This window comes from Telopea speciosissima, chromosome 5 (genome assembly GCF_018873765.1).
Source record: "Telopea speciosissima isolate NSW1024214 ecotype Mountain lineage chromosome 5, Tspe_v1, whole genome shotgun sequence".
Taxonomy (NCBI): Eukaryota; Viridiplantae; Streptophyta; class Magnoliopsida; order Proteales; family Proteaceae; genus Telopea; species Telopea speciosissima.
This window is the reverse complement of record NC_057920.1, coordinates 17,680,527-17,707,161: the sequence shown is the minus strand read 5'-3', so window position 1 is coordinate 17,707,161 and position 26,635 is coordinate 17,680,527. Positions and strand designations below refer to the sequence as shown.

Sequence of the window (26,635 nt, the reverse complement as noted above, 5' to 3'; positions counted from 1 at the left end):
GTTATGAGCAATGCTAATAGCCGCTTTATTGTGACCAATAAAGCATCATTGGAAGATGGACAGCAACACCAATATCCTGCAATAATCCTCTACGCAAAGAAGTTCACAAATGCCTTGGGCCATTGCACGAAACTCGGCTTAAGCACTGGACCTTGCCACAACATTCTGCTTTTTGTTGCGCCATGTAACAAAGTTCCCACCCACAAAGGAGCAATAGCCAGAGATGGACTTTCTGTCAGAAGAACCAGCCCAGTCGGCATTAGTATAAGCTTCAATCTTGAGGTGACCATTGGGAGATAAGAGAATTCCCTTTCCTGGAGCAGACTTCAAATACCTCAAAATACGACGGACTGCATCCATATGAGAGGAATAGGGATCATGCATGAACTGGCTCACCATACTTACAACAACCGCGATGTCAGGTCTGGTGTGGGAAAGGTAGATTAGTTTGCCCACTAACCGCTGATAACCACCTTTGTCAACAGGTTCACCCTCTTTCTCCCTAAGTTTTGCAGTAGCATCCATAGGAGTATCCGAGGGATGATAGCCGAGCAGCCCTGTCTCAGTCAATAGATCAAGGACATACTTTCTTTGAGAAAGAAAGATGCCCTTTGAAGAGCGGGCAGCTTCTATCCCTAAAATTTAGAGAACCTAGATCTTTGACCTCAAACTCACGGCCAAGGAGAAGCTTTAAATCCCGGATAGTAGCATCATCATTACCAGTCACCACGATATCATCCACATAGACTATGAGAAGAGTAACCTTGTCACCAACTCGTCTGATGAACAAGGTGTGATCAACATTGCTCTGCTTATAACCTGCTGTAATCATAGCCTTATGAAACCTGCCGAACCAAGCCCTAGGTGACTGCTTCAACCCGTAGAGAGCACGTTTCAACTTGCAAACTCTGCCTCTAGTCCTGTCATTAGAGAAGCCTGGTGGAATGTCCATATATACCTCCTCCTCAAGCTCCCCATGGAGGAAGGCATTCTTCACATCTAGCTGCTGAAGATCCCACCCAAGATTTGCAGCACAAGATAACAACACCCTGACAGTGTTGAGCTTTGCCACTGGTGCAAAGGTCTCCTGATAGTCAACTCCATAAGTCTGAGTGAAGCCCTTTGCAACCATACGTGCCTTATGCCGATCCACTGAACCATCAGCCATCTATTTGACCACGAAGACCCATTTACATCCCACTGGTTTTTTCCCTGGAGGAAGAGTCACAAGATCCCACGTGTTATTTTTGTGTCGTGCTCTCATTTCTTCCAACATTGCAGCCTTCCACTTTCCATCTGTATATGCTTCCTGCCAATTTTTAGGAATAGAGACAGAAGAAAGAGAGGATACAAAAGCACGGAAAGAAGGAGAAAGAGAATTATATGAAACAAAGCGAGAGATGGGATGTAAAGTGCAAGTCCTAGTACCTTTGCGATGAGCAATAGTTAGGTCAGAAGGAGAGAGATTACTAGGAGATGAAAGATCCGGGTCTGGAGCCGGCAATTGGATGGGTATTGGTGCTACAGTGGGTCGCAACTGCCCTCTGTTGGATCTGCCCCTTGTATAGGTAATGATGTTGGAGTTGTCGTCGATTCTCTTCTGAAATGTACCAATAGTCCTCTGGACTGGAGTCAGCTCCCCCTGGATAGGAACATTAACAACACCATTTTCTATGGTCTCCCCCTGTACAGGATTCCCATCAGGTGAGGGAGGAACAGCCAGAGGAAGTTGGGCATCCAAAGTAGGCTGGGCAGCAGCTGGGGGTGGCGGTAAAGTAGGCTGGGCAGCAGCTGGGGGTGGCGGTAAAGTAGGCTGGATAGCAGCCTGAGGAACCATTGGTAGAGGAATCTCAAAAGGCACATCTTCACTAGAACTCTCCCCCTGAAGAGGTGGCGAAGAATAGTAAGAAAGGGACTAATGGAAAATAACATCCATACTAACCATGGTACGGCGGGAAGGGGGATGGTAACACTTGTAACCTTTCTGGGTCGGAGAATAACCCAAGAAAATACAACGAAGGCCCCGAGGTTCAAGCTTGCCAGGAGATCTAGTATCCCGAGCATAACACACACAACCAAATACCTTGGGGGGCACAATAAAGGAGGAATGTCCCACTAAAACATCAGAAGGGCTACGGGAATTAAGAACTCGAGAAGGCAGCCGATTGATGAGATAGGCCGCAGTGAGTATCACATCCCCCCAATATTGAGATGGGACATTCCTCACAAACATCAAAGCCCTGGCCATCTCTAACTAGTGGCGATTCTTCCTTTCTGCCACACCATTTTGGGTAGGGATATCAACACAACTAGTTTGATGAAGTATGCCATGGTCGGCCAAATATTTTTGAAATTGGGACACTGTATACTGGGTTCCATTATCACTTCTCAAGAGTTTGAGAGTAGCCTGGAACTGAGTTTGTATCATTTTATGAAAATGCTGAAAACATGAAAAAACTTGATTTTTTGTGTTTAAAAGATACACCCAGGTATGCCGAGAATGACAATCAATGAAAGAGACATACCAACGATGGCCAGAAATAGAAGGTTTACGACTAGGGTCCCAAACATCAGAATGCACCAAATTAAAACAAAAAGAACTCCTTTTGTTTGAAATAGGATAATTTGAACGTGTCTGTTTGGCCAGAACACAAGCCTCACAAAAAAAGTCATCCTTAGTACGAAGGGTGACCAAACTAGGAAATAAATGAGCTAAAATCCCTAATGGGGGTGACCTAACCTAGAGTGCCACTGGTAGAGTTCAGAAGAGACCATGGAGTTGTGGTGTGGTGGAGAATGTAATGGTGGTGGAGAGAAGCGACCGTCATCAAGCAGGTACAGCCCATCGTGCACTTTACCCAATCCAATCGTCTTCCCAGACTCCAGATCTTGAAACACACAATGAGAAGGAAAGAAGGTGACTTTGCAGTTAAGATCACGAGTAATACTACTAATAGAAAGAAGGCTAGTAGTAAAGTTAGGAATGTGTAAAACAGAGGACTAGGGAAGAGAAGAAGTGCAGTTGATGATTCCTTTTCCAGAAATGGCAGAAAGGGAACCATCAACCACTTTGACCTTGTCCTTCCCAGAAGTGGGGGAATATCTGTGAAACAAGCTAGAAGTACCGGTCATCTGATCTGTAGCTCCAGAATCAATGATCCAAGGATGGGAAGCTACAGAAGCACAATGACCCCCAAATGCAATACCTGACCAGGCAAAGTGTGAACCTGAAGGAGCAGAAGAATTGGCAGGAGCTGATGTAGTAGAGGCAGCAACAGCAGCGAAAGTCTTGAGCATACGTAGGAGTGCCTGTAGATCATCCTGGGATAGACCCGTGTCAGTAGCAGGGGCCGCAGTAATACTTTCAGACTGATGAGCCTTGGTTTTTTGCTTTGTCTTTGTCTTGGCAGCCCTTTTTCCTTCAAAGTTAGCCGGTTTCCCATGAAGTTTCCAGCACTTCTCCTTGGTGGGATAGGGTTTGTGACAGTGCTCACAAACAACAGTCCCTGTGGTAGAATCACCAAGAGAAGCAGTGCTAATAGGTGCAGGAATAGCAGGGGCAGCAGCCTTGAGAGCTGATCTGTCAGTAACAGGAGGATGCAACATGGCAGCCCGACGGTTCTCCTCATAGGACACCAAAGCATAAGATTGTTCAAGTGTGGGAAAAGGCGTATGGCCCAACACTTGAACACGAATCTGATCGTACTCCACATTTAAGCCAGCCAGAAAATCGTAGACCCTAATCTTATCCACATGCTTCTTATAAGAGGCAATATCAGCAGCTGTACTCGGGTGAAAGTCAGAAAAATGGTCCAGTTGTTGCCAAAGGCTGCGCAAGGTAGCATAATACTTGGAGACTGTCATCTCTTCCTGAGTAGTGTGAACGACCTTCTTCCTGATTTCATACACTTGGGCATCATTGCCCAGCTGTCCATAAGTCTCCTTGCAAGCAGCCCAAATTTCCGAAGCTGTGTCAAGGAGAAGAAAATATTTTTGCAACTCTGTAGTCATAGAACCGATCAAGTAGGACATAAGAACTCCATTGTTGGCAAGCCATTTGTCCCTTGCAGCTCCAACCTCAATCGGCATAGCAGTAGTCCCCATAATATGACCAGTAAGGCCACGGCCAGCAATGGCAAAGGAGGCAGACCTGGACCAAAGCAGGTAATTTGTGCCATCCAACTTGATTGGATTAGGGGAAAATGTAAGGTAATCTGATTTGCTGTTTCCATCACCCATCGAAGTAGCAGTAGAATCCACAGAGTCACCCATGACAACAGTGAAGAATTCCAAATCGCAGATAAGGGCTGTTTGTGAAGAAAACCCAAGAAAACCTCCACGATAAGGGCTGCAACATTGATGAAAGCCTTCCAATAATGAAGGAATAAATATCTCCAAAAATCAGCAATACCAGACAGAGGAAACCCTGAAAGTGCTGAAATCGATAAGAGGAGAAGATGCCCAACCAGTGAGTGGATTGAGGCTGAAATTGCAGTCGAATCAGTATAGGACAGAGGAGAATCACTCCTTAAAAAATCAGAATCAACTGATATATAAAACCCCAATGTCGACTATTGTCAGGATTTTGAAAAAATCCCTGAAATCTGGAAAAATATCGACCTTGAGAGGCTGCAGGTGCTGGAATAATAAATTGCTGCAAGTCTGGAGCTCCAATATAGTGAACAAATCCCTTGTTGTATAGAGGGTTTCTGTCCAACGAAGGCTGAAGTCTTCAATATTCGCAGCAAAGAGAGAGCAGCACCCAATCGATCAAATCTTCATATCATGGGATGAGGTAAAGGAGGGCAGCAGCTGGATCAATTGATCACCTCATCAGTGCTGCCCTATGGGACAGAGAAGAACAAAACGAAACAAAGGGAAGAAGAGAAGAAGAGAAGAAAAGAGAAGAGAAAGGGAGAAAGATCGAGAATTAGAGAGGGAAGGAGATCGTGGATTGCAATCTGAGTTCTAATCCAGCTCTGATACCATGTTAAGAGGACCAGATTTAGAACTCGATGCTTGGATGTCTAAGGCAGACCCCAAGCCATATATTTATAACTCATAGAAAATAATAACATCTGTACATTGGCGATGTGGGACTAAACCACACACATAAAACAACCAAATAACATGGAAAAATGTCCAGAATACCCCCACAGTATTCTGGCCCATAAATCAACAGTAACCATTTTTAGAAATGCCTGGGCAAGTTGTGGATTTGTAGGTTCATTGTATGAAATGATTTCTGCACGCAAGGTGCTCGTAGATGCAATGGATCATCGGCATCTATTTCTCTTGTATGTGTTGGTTTTATTTACAGTTAATTCCTTCCATTGGTGGGGAGATGCACACATTGACTCCCTTTTTCGATTTTTTGGATCTTATTTTCAGTACCCTCTAGAGTTTTTACCCTTTTTGTTGTGTGCAGGTTGGTGATGGAACCACCACTGTGGTACTTTTTGCTGGGGAGTTTTTGAAAGAGGCCAAGCCTTTCATTGAGGATGGAGTACACCCTCAGAATCTTATACGGAGTTATCGAACTGCAAGCTCTCTTGTATATTTTCTGGAGTTTAGCCTTTCGATGTTGTAGTGATGCAAAATTATCTCCATCCTGAGCTTTTTATTTTTTTGTCAGGCTATTAGCAAGATAAAAGAACTCGCAGTAAGTATAGAGGGGAAAAGCCTGGAAGAAAAGAAAAGCTTATTGGCCAAATGTGCTGCTACAACACTCTCCTCAAAGCTTATTGGTGGAGAAAAGGAGTTTTTTGCTTCTATGGTTGTGGATGCTGTCATTTCTATTGGCAATGATGATAGACTAAATATGATTGGAATAAAGAAGGTATACAGTTTCTTATCCAGAGTATTTGTAATCCTGTTTATCTATATCTTTTTTTTTAAACCTCAGTAGTGCATATTTTGAAGAATACCTGCCATAATTATCGATTTGTTTAAAACTTTTGGTTCGTTCATCAGTAGACATGTTTTTATTATCATGTTCTTCTCTGGATCCCTTCTACTAATGCTTCCTTTCCACATCATCTTTATATCTTATCACACTTGAATTCTTGAGTTCTTGCAAGTGTCATGCCATATTTAAGGGCATGGACTTTGGTGGGCAGGTCATGTTTAAACAAATAATGATTGCTCAACAAGAAGGAAAATATTCACTGATGTTGTCTTGAGAATTTAAATGGGATTTTCGCATAGGTTGAGGATGTTTGATCTCTATGTTAGGCGAATCTCATGTTTGACTTGTAAATAGAACAAATTCATGACAGGATAACCTTGGGAGCGCAGTTGTAATGGTGCTGAGGAGAACCTAGATGGTGTCCAGGCAGGTGTGCATATACCAAGGGGGTTTTTTGATATAAAATATGAGATTTCTGTCTTTTAAGATATAATTTTTTTTGGGAGGGGGCTTATATGTAAAATGAAAGTTTTATTTCTTTTATTTGTAAATATGAGTAACAATATATAACATAATAAATATAGAAATATATTCTTCAAAGTTACAGTTTAACAAATGAAACTCAAAGATTGTCTTCTTCCTCTTTAATGTCGATGACAGTGAGGTGCTGGTTGCAGTGCTTGTTCCAGGTACATACCTCCCTCCTTCCTCTCTCTTCTTCTTCTTTTCTTGGTGGCTGTGGCGGTTTGGCTGCCGCTACCGCTTCCGCTTCCGCTTATCCGGTGGTAGTAGAAGCTACTATTGCTTTCTCTTCCCATTTTTTTTATTCTCCATCTTCTGCCCCTTTTCTTACCTTCTCTTCCTTCTTTTCCCTCCCGTTCTCCATGGTTTTTTGGACCTCAGTGCCTAGACAACTTGGTGGCCAGTCGCTTAGGACCTAGAAAACCGCCTTGGCTCTAAGGCAATGCCTTGACAATCATGCATGAGAGTATGTATTACATGAACAAATTTAATATTTATATGTCGAGATTTAATAGGAGTTTTCCACGAGGATATCATGCCTCAAACTTGACCTTCCAATCAGTCCATCATGTTGACGAGTCAACAGGGTAAAGAATTAGACTTTTGAAAGAAAAGTTATCTGATTATCCATCAAGTGTAGATTCTGTGGCAATCTAATCGATTCAGAAGTCAGAACAGTCTGGATGAGAACAGTTGAATTAGTAAAACCCAAGAACTCAGGCCTATGGACAGTCCCTTCCACATTATGGCTCAAAGAAGAAGAAAATTCTAATTAGGTTGAGTTTTTAGGAGTGACCTGAAGGATTATAAAGATGTGTTGATGATGCCAATTTTGTGATGTTAGCTGTTTTCTGTAGGATATATAGAATTATAACTTTTGGTTAGTGTCAATAATGTGTCGAGGAAAATTCTGTTTTCATTTGAGACAGTGTGCCACTATCTTTTTTTTTTTGGGGGGGGGGGGGTGAGGGTAGGGAGGGGGTTGAGATTAGAAGTCCCCCTGTCCTAGAACATGCCATTATTCATGGAGAGCATATAGGGTTAATGTGTAACAAAGTTTCACTCATCCTCAAACTCTTGCATTGTGATTTGACCTTGTGAATAAGGTGCTCTTAGTCATATATGGTGAACACGTGCAAATCATGTTGACTAGTACATAAGAAAGTCTCTCAAAATATTTTCTTCCCTTTGCAACCCGTTGGAGACCTACAACTCAGAGGGAGGCTACCATCACCTGCGGCAAACTCCCTCCTCCCCCATCATGGATCACCGATGACGTGCACCCTCCCTCTTCCTCCACCTGCGGCAAATCCCCCCTTACTTATATAAGAAACAATCAAGATGTAGGACATTCCATGTTGAATCTGCAGTCAGATTTCCTCCTGCTTGAGGAGGGGAACAGAAGCAAAAACCTTCTTTTCTTCCTCTTCACTCCACGGCACAGCCTCCAAGAACCAAACACAAGCTTTTACACAATGTTCGAAGAGGAGCTCAAGGGCAACGAGTAGGATTGAAAGTGCAGTAGAGGCACTGTCAACCGTGGTGGAGAAATTAGTGGTGTAAAGTAGCTGAAGGACCGTTAAATGGTTGTTGAAGGACCCAATTGTCGAGGAAACCTTGAGATTGAGAAAGTAAATCCTATGGGAGTTATTCGAATCCTCCCCTAAGTCAGAGTTTCTCTGCTATCGATCGGAGAGGAGTGCTGCAAAGTATTTGGATATGCAAAGGACATTCGAGTGAAGATGGAGTTGGACATCTCCTTGATCGACATAATTGATAGAACTCGCAGATGAGGAGAGGGTTTCAGGATCTTCGTCGAACGGAGATGATTCGAAGTAGAGGAGGATAATGTCGGAAGTGGAGGGATCGTTGAAACCAGAGGATCCCGTTAGGGTTCCGTCGGAGGATTGGAGGAATCAATGTTGCCGAATGAGGAGAGGTGACCACTGCTTCCGGCCACTGGTCTTTTCTTTGTATGGATTGACCACATTCCAAATTTCATACTCTAATCCAATCAAAGTCACACCCATGTATGTTCATGTATCCTTGTATTGTCAATCGTGCATGTATATCTATGCACCCTCATAAATTTTTAGACTTTCAAAGTTTTATTTTACTACATAACATACTACGTTTGGGTTGAAATTCAATGTATATATAGGTAAGAGACCTTGAAGTCTACCCATTAGCAAAATTTGAGCCTCGGCCAATCCACCATGTGGTAGAGATTTAGGCTTTATGAGAAGATTTTTAAGACAGGCTATTTTTGACAAATTTTCTTGTTTTTCTATTTTATGGTAGGGATGAAAGAGAATAGATCCTCCACACATATATTCACCTGCACGTACATGTTAGGTGTCGACACCTATTTTTTTGCTTTCATCTATACCCTTTTTCACCCTTTAACATTCTGTCCATCTCAATGAGGGGACGCAACAAGTTGTATTTTAGTTGAAATTTAATGTATATATAGGTAAGAGACCTTGAAGTCTACCCATTAGCAAAATTTGAGCCTTGGCCAATCCACCATGTGGTAGAGATTTAGGCTTTATGAGAAGATTTTTAAGACAGGCTATTTTTGACAAATTTTCTCGTTTTTCTATTTTATGGCAGGGATGAAAGAGAATAGATCCTCCACACATATATTCACCTGCACGCACATGTTAGGTGTCGACACCTATTTTTTTGCTTTCATCTATACCCTTCTTCACCCTTTAACTTTCCGTCCATCTCAATGAGGGGACGCAACAAGTTGTACTTTAGTTGAAATTTAATGTATATATAGGTATTCACCTGCACGTACATGTTAGGTATCGACACCTATTTTTTTGCTTTCATCTATACCCTTCTTCACCCTTTAACTTTCTGTCCATCTCAATGAGGGGACGCAACAAGTTGTACTTTAGTTGAAATTTAATGTATATATAGGTAAGAGACCTTGAAATCTACCCATTAGCAAAATTTGAGCCTCGGCCAATCCACCATGTGGTAGAGATTTAGGCTTTATGAGAAGATTTTTAAGGTAGGCTATTTTTGACAAATTTTCTCATTTTTCTATTTTATGGCAGGGATGAAAGAGAATAGATTCTCCACACATATATTCACCTGCACGTACATGTTAGGTGTCGACACCTATTTTTTTGCTTTCATCTATACCCTGCTTCACCCTTTAACTTTCCGTCCATCTCAATGAGGGGACGCAACAAGTTGTACTTTAGTTGTAGGAATTTTTTTTTTATTTTTTATAAACAAGGTTGTAGGAATTTAAGGTGTGACATTTTTAAAATTGGAAATTCATTTGGTGTGCAATCGATTGACTTGATTACTGTTTTTCTTGGAAGAAATTAAAGATGGTTGCGTCTCTACTCTCTCTATACGTAAGCTGATTTCATTTTAGAAAGGAGATCCTCATGATTCGTTGCTAATTGTATGGGGGAAAAAATGTGGACGTGGACTTCAATCAAAGGAGTCGGTGCAACCAACTCATGGGAAAAAAAGTTGGATTTATTTTCTATTTAATATTTTATGGAAAAATGAAAAAGACTGTTTCGTGACAACATTTTAGAAAAGGAATGCTCCTTAGACTTTTTAAGGACAACGAATAAGATGGTGGAAAATAATTTATAGGGAAAAGAAAATGAAAGGAAGAAACGGAAATGCTTTTAGCTTTTGGAGGACAAAAGCTAATTCTAGAAAGAAAAATATGGTAGTGAAAAGTATTTGGACTATTATATATGATGTGCAAGACCATTATCTATCCTTTTAACCACAGGAGCTTTTATCAAGCTTTAAGGTAACGACTAACGATCACACAAAGCTAGTGTTTGTATAGTGATCTGTAACTCTCAAGACTCACGAGGCTCGCCTGTTTAGAAGGGAAGGTGTGGTGTGAGTGTTGGAAAGATGGAACATCGACCTATATGTTGGTGGAGTTTTGTTGGATGGAAAAGTTGAGATAAAATATAAACAAGTGCTTAGTGTTCTTGGTAGTTTTTGGTCCATAAAGACCAATTGCTACCCAATGGTCTTGGGTTCAAGCCTTCTCTTTTGCATCTTTCCTACACCTATCAAAAAAAAAAAAAAAAATTTCTCATAAGTTTTAATTGCTACCCAATGGTCTTGGCTATTTCCCATTACAGTCTTTTAATTTTTATTAAAACGGATGTATGAATTGAATTCTCATAAGTTTTCTTTAAATAATTGTTATTTTTACTATTACATATTTATAATTACCACTAATAGTTAATTATTGTCGTTACATATTATTAATTATTACCAAAAAAATTACATATTATTAATATTTGTTTCGATTTAAACGACTTATCATCGGTTTAAACAATTCGATTTGATTGATACTGTTTAACTAAATGTTCTCACTTTTAAAATTAAAATCGAATAATTTATTAAACGATTTAACGGTTTTTTGTTTTGAGACACTTACAACTATTATTGAGGGAGAGAGAGATCTTTTGGGGAAGGCCACCAACCCTCAATTGATGGATAGCCATTTTGCTCTCTTTTTGGAGAAGGCCACCAACCCACAGTTGATGGATAGCCAATTTTTCTGTTTTTTAAGGAGAGAGATCATAATACTATCTTTGTAACTAATGATGTGCAAGTGTGCAACATTCTTTGATTTATCAAAGTTGTCAAAGAGAGATCATAACACCTTGACCACTTATGTTTAATCTGTAATTAATTAGTTATCCATGTAACAATGAAAGTGTTAGAAAAGAAAAGATGTTGGGTCAATATTGGATATTGGACCTAATATTGGATCCCTCTAGCAATAGGGATCTTTCCTTTGTGGAAAAGATTGGATGGATTGATGATTGAGTCCCAATAGGAAACTCAATATTCCTTGCCCATGTGTGCAATCAATTTGGGAGTGAGAGGGCAAATCACATATATTCATGAGATTGCCAAAATTCAATAAACACGCTCTCATCCTTGGAAAATCGGTGGAGCACTCACCTCCCTAGAACCGTTCTCTCTTCCTCTGCTTCTCTTGGTGTTTGATCTTGGAGAAAGCTTGGGTTTTGAGAACCTTTGTGTTGGAGTTGGCTTGATCGTGTGGGAATGCCAAACTTTGTGTAGTGCGTGGAACGATTGAGAAAGGATTATCATTGGTTGGAGGTCTTGCATTTGTGAGACTCTAGGTAACGATCGATTCTTCTATTGTTCTAGATAATTTAATAGCATTCTCCATTAATAGAATCGATCCTATCACGCTTCCTCGGATCTATGTTGATCGCCTTCAGAAAGTTGATGTTTTCAAAAATCACAAGGTAAATTTCAGTTATTTATACTAAAATTTTTTTATGATCAAAAGTTTTGTGTTCAGTCATGCACTATGCACGATTTGCCACAAAACGTTGGATGAGAACAATGGGGAGTCGAAATGGCCAATCCCCTCCCCCTTATTTGATGAATGGTTCTTTCCCCATGTGTGCACCGTGCATGAATCCCTTTCCCTCTTTTTATAATATATAAATTGTCCATTCCTACTCAAAGTTGGAAGAATGTTTAGTAATTAGTAATATCTGAAGTAATAGTACATATGCATTGATATAGACGGAATGAATGGTAATACAAAAGTGGGTATTTGAATGAATTAGACTTCAATATTTAACACGTGGTTAATCTTGGCCATGTTTGCTCTATTCAACTATCTGAATGGATATATCATTTATCCATGTGGTGGAATAAATATTTTATGACATTTAGAAAATAACTAATTTTTACGACAATAATAATTCACCTTATAATAATAATAAAATTGACAATAGAAAGGAAATATATAGATCTAACCTCATTCATGCAGAATTCGAAGTATGATGACATATATATGATGTTGTTTGATTGGAGTTTAGATAATATAAATTCTTTAACAATTAATTTAACCATAGACATGAAACATGACTCTCTAGTTTCCATCATCATTTTTCTTTTCGAATAAAAATATGACACTCGAATACCCTACTGACCTGCTACCCAGGTACCCATGGATTCAACCTTTAATTTTTCATTTTCATTCTCGTGTAAATTTATGGACCCAGTTTTTATGCATGGTTGTGTGTGTACGTATAAGGTTGTGTCTTCAACCGGTGGATGGTGTTTGGGATAGAAGTATTATTACACATCCACTTTCTCCATCTAATGTTTTAAGATATGATTGTGTACATATATAGATATGCACAAAATCTGTTGCCTATATTTATTTTAATCGAGTTTTCTTTCACCCATGGTAAAGAAAGAACAATATATTAAATCTTGTCTCTCTAAGCATATAGATACCCCTATATACAAATTGTAGTGGGGGAAATTGGTGTGTGTGTGTACAGATTTCTCCTTCTTTCTTTGATCTAGAAGATAAGAGAAAGAATTACAAAATAAGTAAATTTACAAGAACAAATATGTATAAAAAAAAATCAAACCTACTTGTTTTGTAATTAATTTTTCTTATCTCATAGACCTAGACAATTTTTCCTATTTTATTTTCAATCTTCTTCCACCACTAAATTTTTAGTATCGACTCTAGTCCTTAGCCCAGTATAATCCATACCATTTGGTCAAATGATTCAGTCTCTGGTTCAAAATGGAACGGATACAACCCGGAAGCTCCGAAAGATGCAACCCGAAATTCAATTATAATAGACTTCTACATAGAGATGTAAACAGATCAGATACGAATGAGATGTGATCGGATCCAGATATTTCATGACAGAATACGGATATCCCTAAACGTATACAGATGTGAATTGAATTCGGATTTTTGACTATTCGTTTACATCCCTAACTTGTGTAAATCAAACCTTCCTCCCTCGACAAGTACAATTTACTCTCAATCCATGTCTCTTAGTTGTCATAGTCTCATGATTCTCATTTTGACTATCCGTTTACATCCTTAACTTGTGGAACTCAAACCTACCTCCCTCGGCAAATCTGATTCACTCTCAATCCATGTCTCTTAATAGTCGTAGTTTCATAATTCTCATTCTTTAAAATTTATTGAATCTTCAAAAACCCTCAAGATCATTTGTTATTTAATTTTTTATTATTAATTGAATATTTATTTGGATCACATAAATTTTTTCCCAAATATTTTTAGACAGATACGGCTACAAACCGAATTCAAATTTACGAATATCCATTTACATTCCTAATTCCACGTAAGCTATATAATAATCTTTCGAAACTGCATGGCTTTTCCATTACACAACTTTAAAATTCGAATAAATATAATAAAATTACTATTTGATGTCATTACCCTCCACGTAGAAGACGTCAGGAAACCAACGCTTTTGGTGTGGGGCCCACTTGACAGAAACGTGTATGGTTAAGATTCCATTAATATCTCCATCCGACGATTAAAATCACATCGGCGGTAGCCGCCCAACAGTAAATGGTCCTCGGAATTCTCGGTCTTCTAAGTGGTCGGCAAATTAGGAGAACTTATAAATTAAATTTAAAAAAAAATTCCCCCGTAACTAATTTTTTCAAAAAAAAAATCCCGAGCCGTTGGAGCTCCTCTATAAAACGAGATTTCGACCAGAAGAAGAAGAAGAAGATATTAGAGCCTTATCTCTAGTCTTTCAGTTCATATATCCTTTTTCTCTTTATGGGTTATTTAAGTTCATCACCGGCACCGGTGATCGATTTCAGATCTTAAAAACTTCCAAAGTTTTCAAGAGAGATAATAATATGGAGGTTTTTGCCTTACCTTACTCTCCAGATCAAACCATCTCCCCTTACAAACAAATCCAACGAAACCCTAAACCACCTTCAGAAAACTTCTTACCTGAAAACCTATTCTTAAACCTCGACGGTAGAGGTCTCTTATTGTGTCCAAAACCAAAACCACCTCTGCTTCCACTCCCCAGAGGGTGGAAGACAAGTGAAGTTAGAAACCAAGATCTTACAACAAAGAAGCCGAAGCCGAAGCAGAAGCCCAAGGCTTCTTCAGGTAATACTCGAAAGAAGAAGGATTCGAGATCGGTATCGAAGGAACGGTTGGGGAAGAAACCTGGTGATCTTCCGAAGGAAGAAGTCTTTTCTAGGGTTATGAAACCATACGTTGGTTTTGAGGATACTAATAATAATGAGAAGTTATCACGATCTGTACTTTTCTATTTATCTCCTCCGCCGAGTAGCTTGCCCTTACCTAAGTTCTCTCTCAGGCCTAAACTTAGCTGTAATGCCGAAGCCGGAGGGATCGACGCTGGTGCGACTGATGATCTCCGGCGACTTTTGCGACTGACGTGAATGTGGATGGATGATACTTTGATAGGGACTTTTTTGTAAATAAATCTGAAATCAAGGATTGTTGTTTGATGAAGCAGTGCTTTATAGTTTAATTTGGACTTGGGGAAGGAGAATGTGCTACCTTGGTTTTAAGAAGAGGTGCACAAAGGAAGTGTTTTGGTAGGGTTTGGTGGGTGTCTTTTCTTTTTTTTGTGTGTTGTTATTGTTAGACAATCTTAGGAGGAGTTTCAAACCTTTGGGTCAAGAATGGGTCAATCTACCCAAGGGTTTGGCCTTTAATGTTTTTTCTACTTGTTCTGTAGTAGTGATTAATAATGCAGCTTCTTTGGTTTAGAGGAAAAATTCTTAAATATAGGTATCTTGAATCTGACTCCATTTGGATTATATTTTGTTCCATGGAAGCTAATCGGGTTTAGTGGAAAATTCTTAAATATAGGTATCTTGTGTCTAATTGTATCAGAGTCAGCTATAGATGATGGTTCTAACAGATACATATGGCTTGATAATTGATACCCTGATGGTGTGCTAATTACTAAATATGGTGAGAAAATTAGGTGTGATCGATGCTGGTTCAGATAGGGATGGTGTTTGGATTCCAAGCCCAAGTGATTCTAATTTTTTTTTTATTGAGGTTTGGAGTAAGCTCCCTAATATTCGTTTGAGACCTAGAGACAGTGGGGATTTGGTTCAATGGGTTGCTAATTAACTCATCAAATGAATTGATTCTTTGTTTTGATTGATGATTAAGAAATATAATTCTTCGTGCTATTCTCCACCTTAACGATAGAAAAAAGGATAGATCAAATTATATTGAGTCTGACTTATAATGATAATTTATCAATGAATGACTCTGGTTATCAAATGATTATGAATCCTCATTATTAATAGAATCAAAACGATCATTGGATTGATCAAAAGATCCTTTCAATTGGCTAGAATCCCTTTCTTCAACAAAACCAGATCTGGTGGATCATATTAAATATTTTACTTGTGTGTTCTTTTCTCTTTCTTCTTGTGATGAGAGAGAGATGAGCATATATAGGGGTGGGAGTTGCAGAGAGTGAGGCTGGGGGTGGGTATGGTGGGGGGGGGGGTTGCATAGGATGGGGCGGAGTGTGGGAGTTGAAGGGTGGGAGAGGTGAGGGTGGGGATGTGGACTTGTAGAGGGTGTGGGAGTTGCAGAGAGATCGGAGAGAGAGAGATGGGAGAGATGCAAAGATGAGGCTGTAGGGGCAATTTGGATCCTCTATTGCCTAGCTGCCTGGCAGGACTGTGTTGTGCAGACACAGTGTTGCGTGCAATGTCCGCCTTACCCTTGTCCAAATGCCTTGCCCAAGTGGGGGTAAGGCGGTCATTGCACGCAGCGCCGTGTCTAGGCAGCACGGTCCTGCTGGGCAGCTCGGCAGTAGAGGAAAACTGCATTTTTTTTTTCTTTCAAAGTGTGTTCTCAAAACAAATGAACACTTTTGTTTCTGTTTCTTGTTTATATTTCATCTTTGGTTCATATGCCCGATTTGTTTCGCAAGACACAAAAATGAACCAGCATTGCGATAGGTGTTTTTACTCTATGTGTTCCCACATAACAAAGGAATAGCGAAAACACATCCTTCCAATAGGTTTTGAAGCTGGTGACCCTTAGCATCATAAAATGCTAATCTATTGAATGAGAAAAACTTTGTCATAGCCCTGCCAACCTTTTCCATCTTCTTCCTCATCTTCTCCTAGTATGATTTGTCATTTGAGCCTGTGTGATAGATGCCACTCTAAAATGGAAAATTATCCTCTCCAATTCCCCATAGCTCGGTAGTGCGACAGTGCTAGTGTGTATGTTTGACATGTGGCAGCTCAGACATCTAACGGTCTGAACTCATTGACTATGTTGAGCTCTGACCATTGGATGTCCGAGCTGCCACGTGTCGAACATCCCCAATAAGGTGATGCGGCCCAAAACTGTTGGAAATGGATCTCCGACTCACCTCATTAGTCTCAAAAGTGACGATGTTGGTTTGTATAACTTCAATATAGAATTATTCAAGGTTCCAATGGTTGAACTCTTCCAAGTTTGGAGAAGTAAAAACTTCATTAAAAATAAAAAGAAATCGATCACCAAGAGAAAAAACCCTACCCCAACACGCTTAAGAAATAGTTCAATAATCTCAACCATCTCTTACAATCCTATGGCTAAGGTTATACTATAAAAATAAAGGGAAAAAGAACTCTATCCGAGAGTGTGGTCTACACCAGAACTCCCATGAGTCTATCTCTCTCCTCTCCATTTGAAAAGACACCTTTGTCCTCTTGTTTTAAAGAGGAGAGAGATAGACACATGGGAGTGCTGGTGTAGGCCACACTCCCGGACAGAAAACTACTTTCCAAAAATAAAATAATTCAATAATCATAACCCTAACTAGCCGGTGGGCTCAAAAGCTCAACCCAGTCCGTAGAATTCTCAAGCAGAGCTTCAGGTGAGTTCGAGTTGATTCGGTCAAACTCACACCCTCTACTAAGAGCTACATTAACAACAACAACAACCTCAGTCTTATCCCAACTTAATGGGGTCGACTACATGGATCCAAACAAAACAAAGTATGGAAAACTGAGATCTAATAATAAAAATAAGGGGGAATGTGGAGATGGAAAATGAAATGTGCAATGAAAAATGGAAAATTGACAAACAAGAGAGGTAGAAAATAAATGGTAAAGTGAAGAATGAAAGATAGAAGATAAAAAATAAAAGATAAATGAAAGAAGAAAGAGGCACAACCTAGAAAGTTAAAGAAATCTCAGTTAAATGGGGTCTGCTTATTTGCTGTGTGGATCCTTGCCCTCCAATAGGCTCTATCCAAGGTCATACTTGGTACAAGGCCTAGACCTTCCTCACAACTTGTCCTATGGTCATTTTAGGCCTACCCGTACCCCTCTTAGCTCTTTCAATCGAGATCATATCACTCCTCCTTATTGGGAGTCCCTAGGCCTCCATTGAACATGATCATACCCCCTACTATGAGCTACTATAATAAAAAAAAACTAGCTATCTACTTCATCAGTAATTCCATAAAAGCCTTTAATTTGCTTTGTCATAACTTTTCCCAGCCCATAACCCCTAACGGCCCAATCAAACCTTCTAAGGTGAAGTTAAGATTCAATCCTAGGACATGGCGACAAAATGATCTACTAGTTATATTGATTATAAAAAGATGTGTTTAAGAACCTTGCCCTGCTCCTAACGAAATACCATATCAGCCTTGAAATGAATCCAATAGCAATTTCTAATATTTTTCAATAGTCCAAAAATCATCACCATTAATGGCATTTTATTCATTGTAGATTGATACATGAATAGGCGAGGGTGTTCACAACCTAGTAGTGAAATATGGTCTGAATTAACCTACCATATGGCAGAAAAAATCGCAGCAATATTCAATTTTGGATAAAATTTCTTTCACGTTACGTGAAGGAAAACAATGGTAACATTGACTATAAATGTCCGCCCCCTACTTACGAAATGCTCTTATTTTTTGCACCATATCCTTTTTGTACCATCCAAACACCTCGGTCTCCCTTAAACATGGGTGTAGGAAAACTCTGTCATTTAATTTTAAGTCATCTCCATGTTGTTTTTAAGAGGAAATTTGATTGAGATGGATGGGTAGCTTCTATCACCAAGGATACTAAGGAATGGTTTGGCTCCCTGAGGGCTCTGGCCAAACCAAAATTCCAGATCATTTTCAACCAATCCTTCATTCAGGAATCGGCTCCTCTCTTTGGAGGGAATTGCCCAATGAGTGTCCAATGAAACATCCAAAGGATGGGCTGTGTCGCACACATCCTGATGGCTGATTGGATGCACATCAGGATATGTGCAGCACAACCAAACCTTTGGATGCCACATTAGGCACTCATTGGACGATCCCTTCCAAGGAGAGGAGCCCAATCCTTCATTCAGACATCCAGATTCCATTTGGACAAAGATGCTCTTAAAACACTATTTAATTATTGTTAAACACCAGCGTTTAACAAGTGCAACAGAGTAACAGTAAAGTCCACCAGGATTCTTGAACTACACAGCCCGCGGACTTCACGTCGTTAATCTCATTCTCACCTACCCCTCTTTCCCACCAACCCTTTTCTCTATTATTTCTCCGCAATCCATGTCTGCCTCCGGTATTGCTCTTCACCACCGTTCACCAGAAAAAAGAGAGTAAGTCGGAGAGTGTCTCATAGACCCTCCTCTCCCTCTCCCTCTCCCTCTCCCTCTCTCTCTCTCTCTGCCCTCAAATTCTACTTTATGGCTTCTTCTGCAACTCTTCCAACCCTTCGCTTCTCTCTTAAACCTTGTACTTACCCCTGTCTTTCCCCATCGGATACATCCCATCTGTTTCTCCGGTGCTGGCATCGCACTGTGACTTCTCTCAGGCCTTCATTACACTCCTCTGGTTTGTTGGGGTCTAATCGAATCGTCGATCCTGTCTTGAAATGCGATAGAATTCGTTCCACTGTGTCGGCTACAGCGACTCCGGTTGAGGTAATGGAGCAGTCGCCGCCTAAAACCAGCTCTAAGGTTTCGACAATTGTTGATGTCGATTTGGGGGATCGAAGCTATCCCATATATATTGGAACCGGACTTCTTGATGAACCCGATCTTCTTCAGCGGTAATTCCATTATTTTTCCTTTTCCCTATATCTTATTTTTCATTTCTAACTAAATTCACTTGATATGAGATCGTGTCTTTTTTAATTGATGCTTCTTATGGTTTCGTCTTGCAACCGAGGTCTGCAAGTCTGTATCAATTGCGGATTTCAATTGTAATTTTTATCTCAAGATTCCCTATTTATTTTTGTTCCGTTTAGTCTTTTCTAGGTCAAAAAAGTATACCCAGATATCGAAATCAATGCGTTATGCCAAATTTTCATTAAACAATGAAATGGGTTTCCTTATGTATTCACAGTCGTTGGGTTCAATATAATGTTGTTATTTTCTCAGGCATGTTCATGGGAAGAAAGTTCTTGTGGTCACCAACACTACAATTGCACCATTGTACCTTGATAAAGTTATTAATGCTTTAACTTCTGGAAACTCGAAACTTTCTGTCGAGAGCGTGATTTTACCAGATGGTGAGAAGTATAAGGACATGGTAGGTTTTTAAAGACTTCGATCATGGTAATTCTTTTGTTCTAGGAGAAATCTTTATTAATTTGTCTACTTTTTGTATTGTCTCTAGGACACTCTCATGAAGATCTTCGACAAGGCCATTGAGTCGCGATTGGATCGACGCTGTACATTTGTAGCCCTTGGAGGCGGCGTGATTGGTGATATGTGTGGTTTTGCTGCTGCTGCTTTTCTACGTGGTGTAAACTTCATTCAGATTCCAACCACTGTAATGGCGCAGGTCAGCCAGAGGTCCTCTCTTCCTTTCTCTTTTCATCAAGCAATGTCTATCTGGTTGATGTTTGAAATGCCTTTCTACAGGTAGATTCTTCAGTGGGTGGCAAAACTGGAATAAACCATCGGCTGGGGAAGAACTTGATTGGTGCTTTCTACCAGCCTCAGTGTGTGCTTGTAGATATAAACACATTAAACACGTTACCTGAAAGGGAATTAGCTTCAGGTCTTGCTGAAGTTGTTAAATATGGGCTTATTAGGGATGCAGAGTTTTTTGAATGGCAAGAGAAGAATATGCAGGCATTATTAGCAAGGTATTAGACTCACTGATACTTGCCTAATCTTACTTAAAAATAATTTAAAATATGAGTAATACAAAATAATAAATAACATTGGCTGTTCAATCTACAGAATTAAGGACTTCAATCTGGTTCATGTAGTATGCATGATTGATAACATTCATAGTGTTATATAACAAGCCTTTTCTTCATGACTTAGTAACTGAAACCGTATTACTGTCTAGAGAAAATTGTTATACTAGCAAGGCTCAAAAGCATTTTATAATAGGAAGAAAATATTAATAGATTCTTACATATGTTAATAATGCTTCTGCCATAAACATCAAAAGTAGAAGAATTTGTTAATGGAAGAAATTTAATCTCTTTTACTTCTACAGGTTGGATTGGAATTGTGTGTCCTTTATCCATGTTTCTAAATTATATATTTTTCATGGAAAATTATTTTATGGTTGTCCCATGGTCAAAGTGTCAACCCAAGAATACATGTATCTCTTTCAAAATTGTCTGGCTTCACAATGAAATCACCGCAGGATATCTATTATAATTACTTATGTTGACTTATGACCAAAGTGGTTTAGACTCGATGAAACATGTGTGGTTTGAGTATGGACAAAAGCCTTAACCAGAAGCATTTAGGTGGACACTGTTTCCCTCACCTTTCAAATCCTAATTGACTTCAGAACCCCCCCCTCCCGTTTTTTTACTTTGACAAGTTATCTTGGTAAATTATGGGTTTCCTTCATACGCTACCCTTATTCACAATAGTATTACTGATTTATTGCAGGGACCCAAGTGCACTGGCTTATGCTATCAAGCGATCTTGTGAAAACAAGGCTGAAGTTGTGGCCTTGGATGAGAAAGAAGGTGGAGTGAGAGCAACGTTGAACTTGGGTCATACATTTGGCCATGTGAGTTTTATGCTTTAATTAGTAATTCTATTCCTTTTGTTCCTTACTTTATTTTCGCTCGCAAAGAAGTCAGTAGATTTGATGGTTTTTAAAAAAAAACTTTACAGAATCCTTAGCTTGTAAGTAATATTTCCTTGCTTTTGTCTTTCTATTATAATAATTAAATACAAAATTAAGGTTCTTGGAGATAATTTAGGAGTAGCTCCGATACATGATAAGCCGTGAGAAAGATACTTGAGGTGGCATGGACATGTGCAATGGAGGCCTGTGAATGCTCCAGTACGGAGGTGTGATTTGATTCAGATTGAAGGAACTAAAAGAGCTAGGGGTAGGCCTAAAATGACTTGAGGAGAAGTGGTGAGTAAAGACATGCATAGCTTGGGGTTAGTAACTAGTATGGGTTTGAATATATTTGATTGGAGAAAAGGATCCATGTAGTCAACCTCATTTAGTTTTGAGTTGGGTTGAGTTGATAGAATTCATATGGTCCTTTGTAAACTTGATAAAGGGAGGTTATTGGGTCACATAATCATCTACACTTCCAAAATGAATTTATGACCTCAAAGGAGATTCAAAATACCTAAGGCATCTGTTAAAAGAGAGGTTCTTCCATAACATGGGGTCAGAAGAGACGGAAGATATGTCTTACTTGAAAATTGCATTGATGCCACAAACTTGCTTTATGCAAATCTTTATGCGGAAGATACAATTATGTAGGTCATTTCTGTTGGTCTAAGGGAAATTTTAGTTGGACTTAACGTAGACTGTGGGACTAGTTCTGGACTAATTGGTTCTTTCGTAGCCCTCAGTGTCAAACTCTTCCCTCTCTCCCCGCCTAAAAAGGGGCAGGTCCCTTAGAGAAACATTCCTTGCTATTGTGTTTGGGAAAGTGATGGTCACTTGTTCTGTTTCGTGGTGTATTCTCAACTAATATGTCTTCCAGATCTATAAGCCACTTTTATTTGCTTTTTTAGTATCTTATGGTGGTTATTGAATTTCATACACCGGTACTAGTCATAACCGTTGCCTCAAAAGATCAGATGCCCGTGGTTAGTTGTTCTCCCCAGAAATAACTGTGCTTCTATTCATAATAAGAGGAATGCAGCATGCTAAGATAGCTGTGCGAGCTAGTTATTCTATAAGCATGGCCTGCTTGTCACTCTCATGGGGCACAAAATTGGCTTTGAGCCGCCGTATAGACCATATTGATTGATTGAATGACAGTTTCATTCTTGCCAACAATGGCCTTTTCTGCTTAGATTTTTCTTATTTTATTGAATGCTTTTCTTCAGGCAATAGAAACTGGTTTTGGCTATGGCCAGTGGCTCCACGGAGAAGCTGTTGCAGCTGGCACGGTACTGCACTCAATCTCACGGCTTTTTAACTTAAATCTCAATTCTTTGTGAGACATATTGAAGAAAGCAATTCTTTGGCTATTTGCAGGTCATGGCTGTGGACATGTCGTATCGCCTTGGCTGGATTGATGAATCACTCATGAAGCGTGTCTACAATATTTTGCAACAGGCGAATCTACCCACTGCCCCACCTGAAGTTATGACTATGGAGATGTTCAAATCTTACATGGCGGTAATATATACATGGGCAAATTTTCCTGCCTTGATGCTGAAACTTGTTTGGATCTGATCCCTATTGCTTTTCTATTCTTTTGGCACTGTAGGTTGATAAGAAAGTCGCCGATGGACTACTTAGACTTATCCTCCTGAAAGGTCCTTTGGGTAACTGCACTTTTACTGGAGATTATGATAGAACGGCCCTAGATGACACTCTGCGTGCATTTTGCAAGTCTTGAGATCATCCACAACAGAGATCATCCCCAAGCATGTGTATTTTGTGCTTCAAGTCTTTGTTATGCAGGTTGCTATTTCCCAGCATTTAATTGGGATGGCTCCTACCCTTGGCCTTCAACAAAACCATTGGCAGAAGCCATGACAGAATTTTTGAATTTTTGCACTAGTGTAGTTTGTCTTCAAGATTTTACAGTAAATACCTGCTGATTTGTATGTAATACAAGGCATTATCAGATACAAGTAATGAATGTATCTCTAAGTTATTGTTCATTCTTCTTTTGGCTCTGCTTTGCCCATTGTTGCTTTTCCATTTTTGAGAATGTTTTGCTTAGTAATTTCTATTACATATCCCATTGATATGGAGAAACTATATGTGGCCAGGGGCCCTGCGCAGGAAAACCTTCAAATGGTTATTGAGACAGGTAATAACACTAATCAACACCCTCAGTGGAATAGTTCATTGTTGAGGGCACAGGGAACGTATGGGATTATAATTGATGGAAGTTTTGATGACACTAGTACTAATAAATATAGGTGGAGTGCCTTCTTATTGGTTCCTTATCTTTCTACTAATGCGGCAAGCATGCAGGCTCAGCCACTGAAGCAGACTTGAGAAGAGTCATTATGGAGTTGAGGTAACTATCAGCAGCACATGGAGTGAAACAAGTCAGATTTGGCACGTATTACTTACAACTAGTGATGCAGCTACAGCAACCTGATTTTAATTTTTAACAATTGATCATGAACTTTATTTCCTTTTTTGTTTAATGGTGTTTTTCGGAAGGATTTAGATGACTAATGTTTTATGTTGCAGTAGGGAGAAGTTAATTTACCTTATACCTTAGCTTGAGAAACTCAGCTAGTATGGATTCATTGAATACGGCTTTCCACAGAATTTTATATTTATCTATGAGATCGAGTAATGTATCCAGACTCAATTGGATTTGGTTATGCAATGTGTCGTTGGTGGTCTTTTATCTGTCTTTGGTTTCATCGCTGGCCAACCTGAAATTATTGAGTGTGGAGATGTTCAAATCTAACATGGTGGTAAGATATACATATGCAGACAGAATTCCAGCCTAGAAGCTCAACCCTGTTTTTTTTGTTATCTGACAATTAATTCTTTTGTATTCTTCCAGGATTGTTGGTTAATAAGGTTGGTGATGGACTCAACACAGCTCCCAACTGCTTCCTGAAAAGGTCCTCTTGTTAACTCTGGTTTCACTGGGGACTACGACAGAAAGGCCCTAGGTGAAACTCTACATGCATTTTGCAAGTCTTTACATTAATTATGGCAGAGAATAATAGAGATAGATCATCTCCATTCATGTTCACTTTTTTGTCTGGACAGATGGATATAATATGTGCATCATCTTCTTTTTTTTTTATTTTTTATCTTTCAAGTCCTTTCTCTGTTTCACTATTAATTTACTTTTATGATTTGAAAAGGTGTTGTTTTAGTAATCTCTTCTACATATCAACCAATGTAGAATCAGTGTAACCATATGGCTGCATAATCCCCAATTATTAGTTAAATAGTGAATATAACCAAGAAATGGATTTCTCAAAATTTATCTCCATAAGAGACGCTATTTCAACTCTCCTTCCATGTCCTTTCTCCTTCTATGACAATTCGAATACATACGATGACTAACAGCTGCAAACACACAAACAGAGAGTGCTGCAGCAGCATAACTGTTGAAAGTTTACTTACCATATTTCATAATATCTACTTAAACAATCAAGATAATTTTTTTTTAAGAATTCATTTCACTTTAATCCAAAACATGCTGCAATGAAACAATGAAATATATTGAAATATATATTTCATTGCTCATGAATGCAGATATCAGATGACATCTACTGAACAACTACACTCATCCAGAGCCTCGCGTGCTTTCTCAAAGCGTTGCTAGTTGAATGGCTGAACAACTACTAGCTTTAGGCTTACTTGTAGCGTTGCTAGCTTGACGACTTTCTTTCTTATAACTTTTTGGATTTATAAGGAGGCCACCGAAATCCTTTGCTTTCAACCGTTAATTTTGTCAAATGCTTGAGTTGGAAGCCTTTGATTATTAGGAGAGTAAGCGCTCTACGGGAACTAGCCTAACGGTTTGCTTCAGATTTAGCATTCCCCTCCCCCTTCTTGGATTTCGAGTTATTGTCTGCTATGCTAGCCTATGATGAAGGCTGGATCGGTATGGAAGCCTGGGCCATAAAGTGTGTTGGTGCGCATGAGAAAAGGAGGTCAAGGCCATCCCGACAGGTGACCAGAAATTCTTAACCTTCCGATTCATTTTTCTTATAGAAAATTACTTTAGTTTGGTGTGACACGAAATCTTACTCAACTTGGCTTTCTATTGGATATATAGAGATTGAGAGCTCAATCGGGATGGTAGGTTTACCTATAGACGGTGAAAGTGATTATTATAAGCTCTAGATGTTCTTGAATGGAACATGCGTTGGGCTCTTCTTGTAGCGCGACATGGTGTGTAGCACGCATCTAACGGTTCACAGTGCTTGGCACGCAGCCCAACACCCCGTCTGTGTGTTGGCTTGCATGCCCAAACATTGCGATCGTCAAATGATGCGCCACCTACCATGTCACGCTACAGAGGACCCAAATCCAATGGAACATAGCATCTTGGTCTCAGTGGTTAGTTTCAAGAAACCAGAGCTTAATTTGTTGGGAGTTGATACAATGGGTAAAGATGTACTTTTGAGATAAATCTGGTTTGTTGGGAGTTGTTACAATGGGTAAAGATGTACTTCTGAGATAAATCTGGTTCGTCTCACTGTTTAGTTGGTGGAGCTGAGTAGTGATGGTTTTCTTGAAAAAGCAGGGTTTCAGGTGCTATTTGGCAATCTACTGGAACTAGGTTAGGGTTTGAATGACTAACCTTTTTTTTTTTCCTTCTCTCTCCTGAGGATCCAATCTCCCCCATGTATTTGAATTTTTTTTCCTAGTCTTTTCAACCATATATATTCTTCAAACATTTCTAAATAGAAAGTTCAATGCATTATATTCACAAAATGGTAGTATCCAGACACACGTTGAAGGGAACCCTCTTCAAAAAGGTGTATCCAATGCGCGAGGCTCCCATTAATGCGGGTCTGGGGAGGGTCATAATGTGCACAATCTTATCATTGTTTCGCGGAGAGGCTGAGACTTGAACTTATGACCACTTGGTCACAATGGAACAACTTTACCATTGCACCAAACATGGGAGATAAATTCGACCAAAACCTATCAATACCACCGAGTTAACTCGATTTCGTAGGTTTTCGAGACGAGTTGAAGGGGGACTTTATAAAATCCCTGGATTCGACCAGGTTTCGATGGTTTCGACTGGTTTTGATTATATTTCAGTAGTTTTGACACTTTTACCCATCGAAACTGGGAGAAACTTGACTCAAAACTAGGACAAACATGTATTTATGCCAGAAACCAGGGCAAACACTTTGTTATGTCTAACATCATTTAAGTAAATGTTTTTGTATTTGTAAACATTTACTTAAGATGTTATTCATAAATAAGCACA

The 26,635-nt window shown here is 39.4% G+C and overlaps 1 protein-coding gene across 1 annotated transcript; it reads left to right on the top strand.

Annotated features, from left to right (window-relative positions):
- Positions 1–18,848: 18,848 nt before the first annotated feature.
- On the top strand, positions 18,849–23,360 carry LOC122661525 (3-dehydroquinate synthase, chloroplastic-like). Its single transcript, XM_043856942.1, has 8 exons — positions 18,849–19,348; positions 19,680–19,830; positions 19,918–20,085; positions 20,166–20,392; positions 21,162–21,285; positions 22,578–22,640; positions 22,729–22,872; positions 22,964–23,360. The coding sequence occupies exons 1-8, from the start codon at positions 18,984–18,986 to the stop codon at positions 23,093–23,095; spliced, it is 1,374 nt and encodes a 457-aa protein (XP_043712877.1). The 5' UTR covers positions 18,849–18,983; the 3' UTR covers positions 23,096–23,360.
- Positions 23,361–26,635: the final 3,275 nt, after the last annotated feature.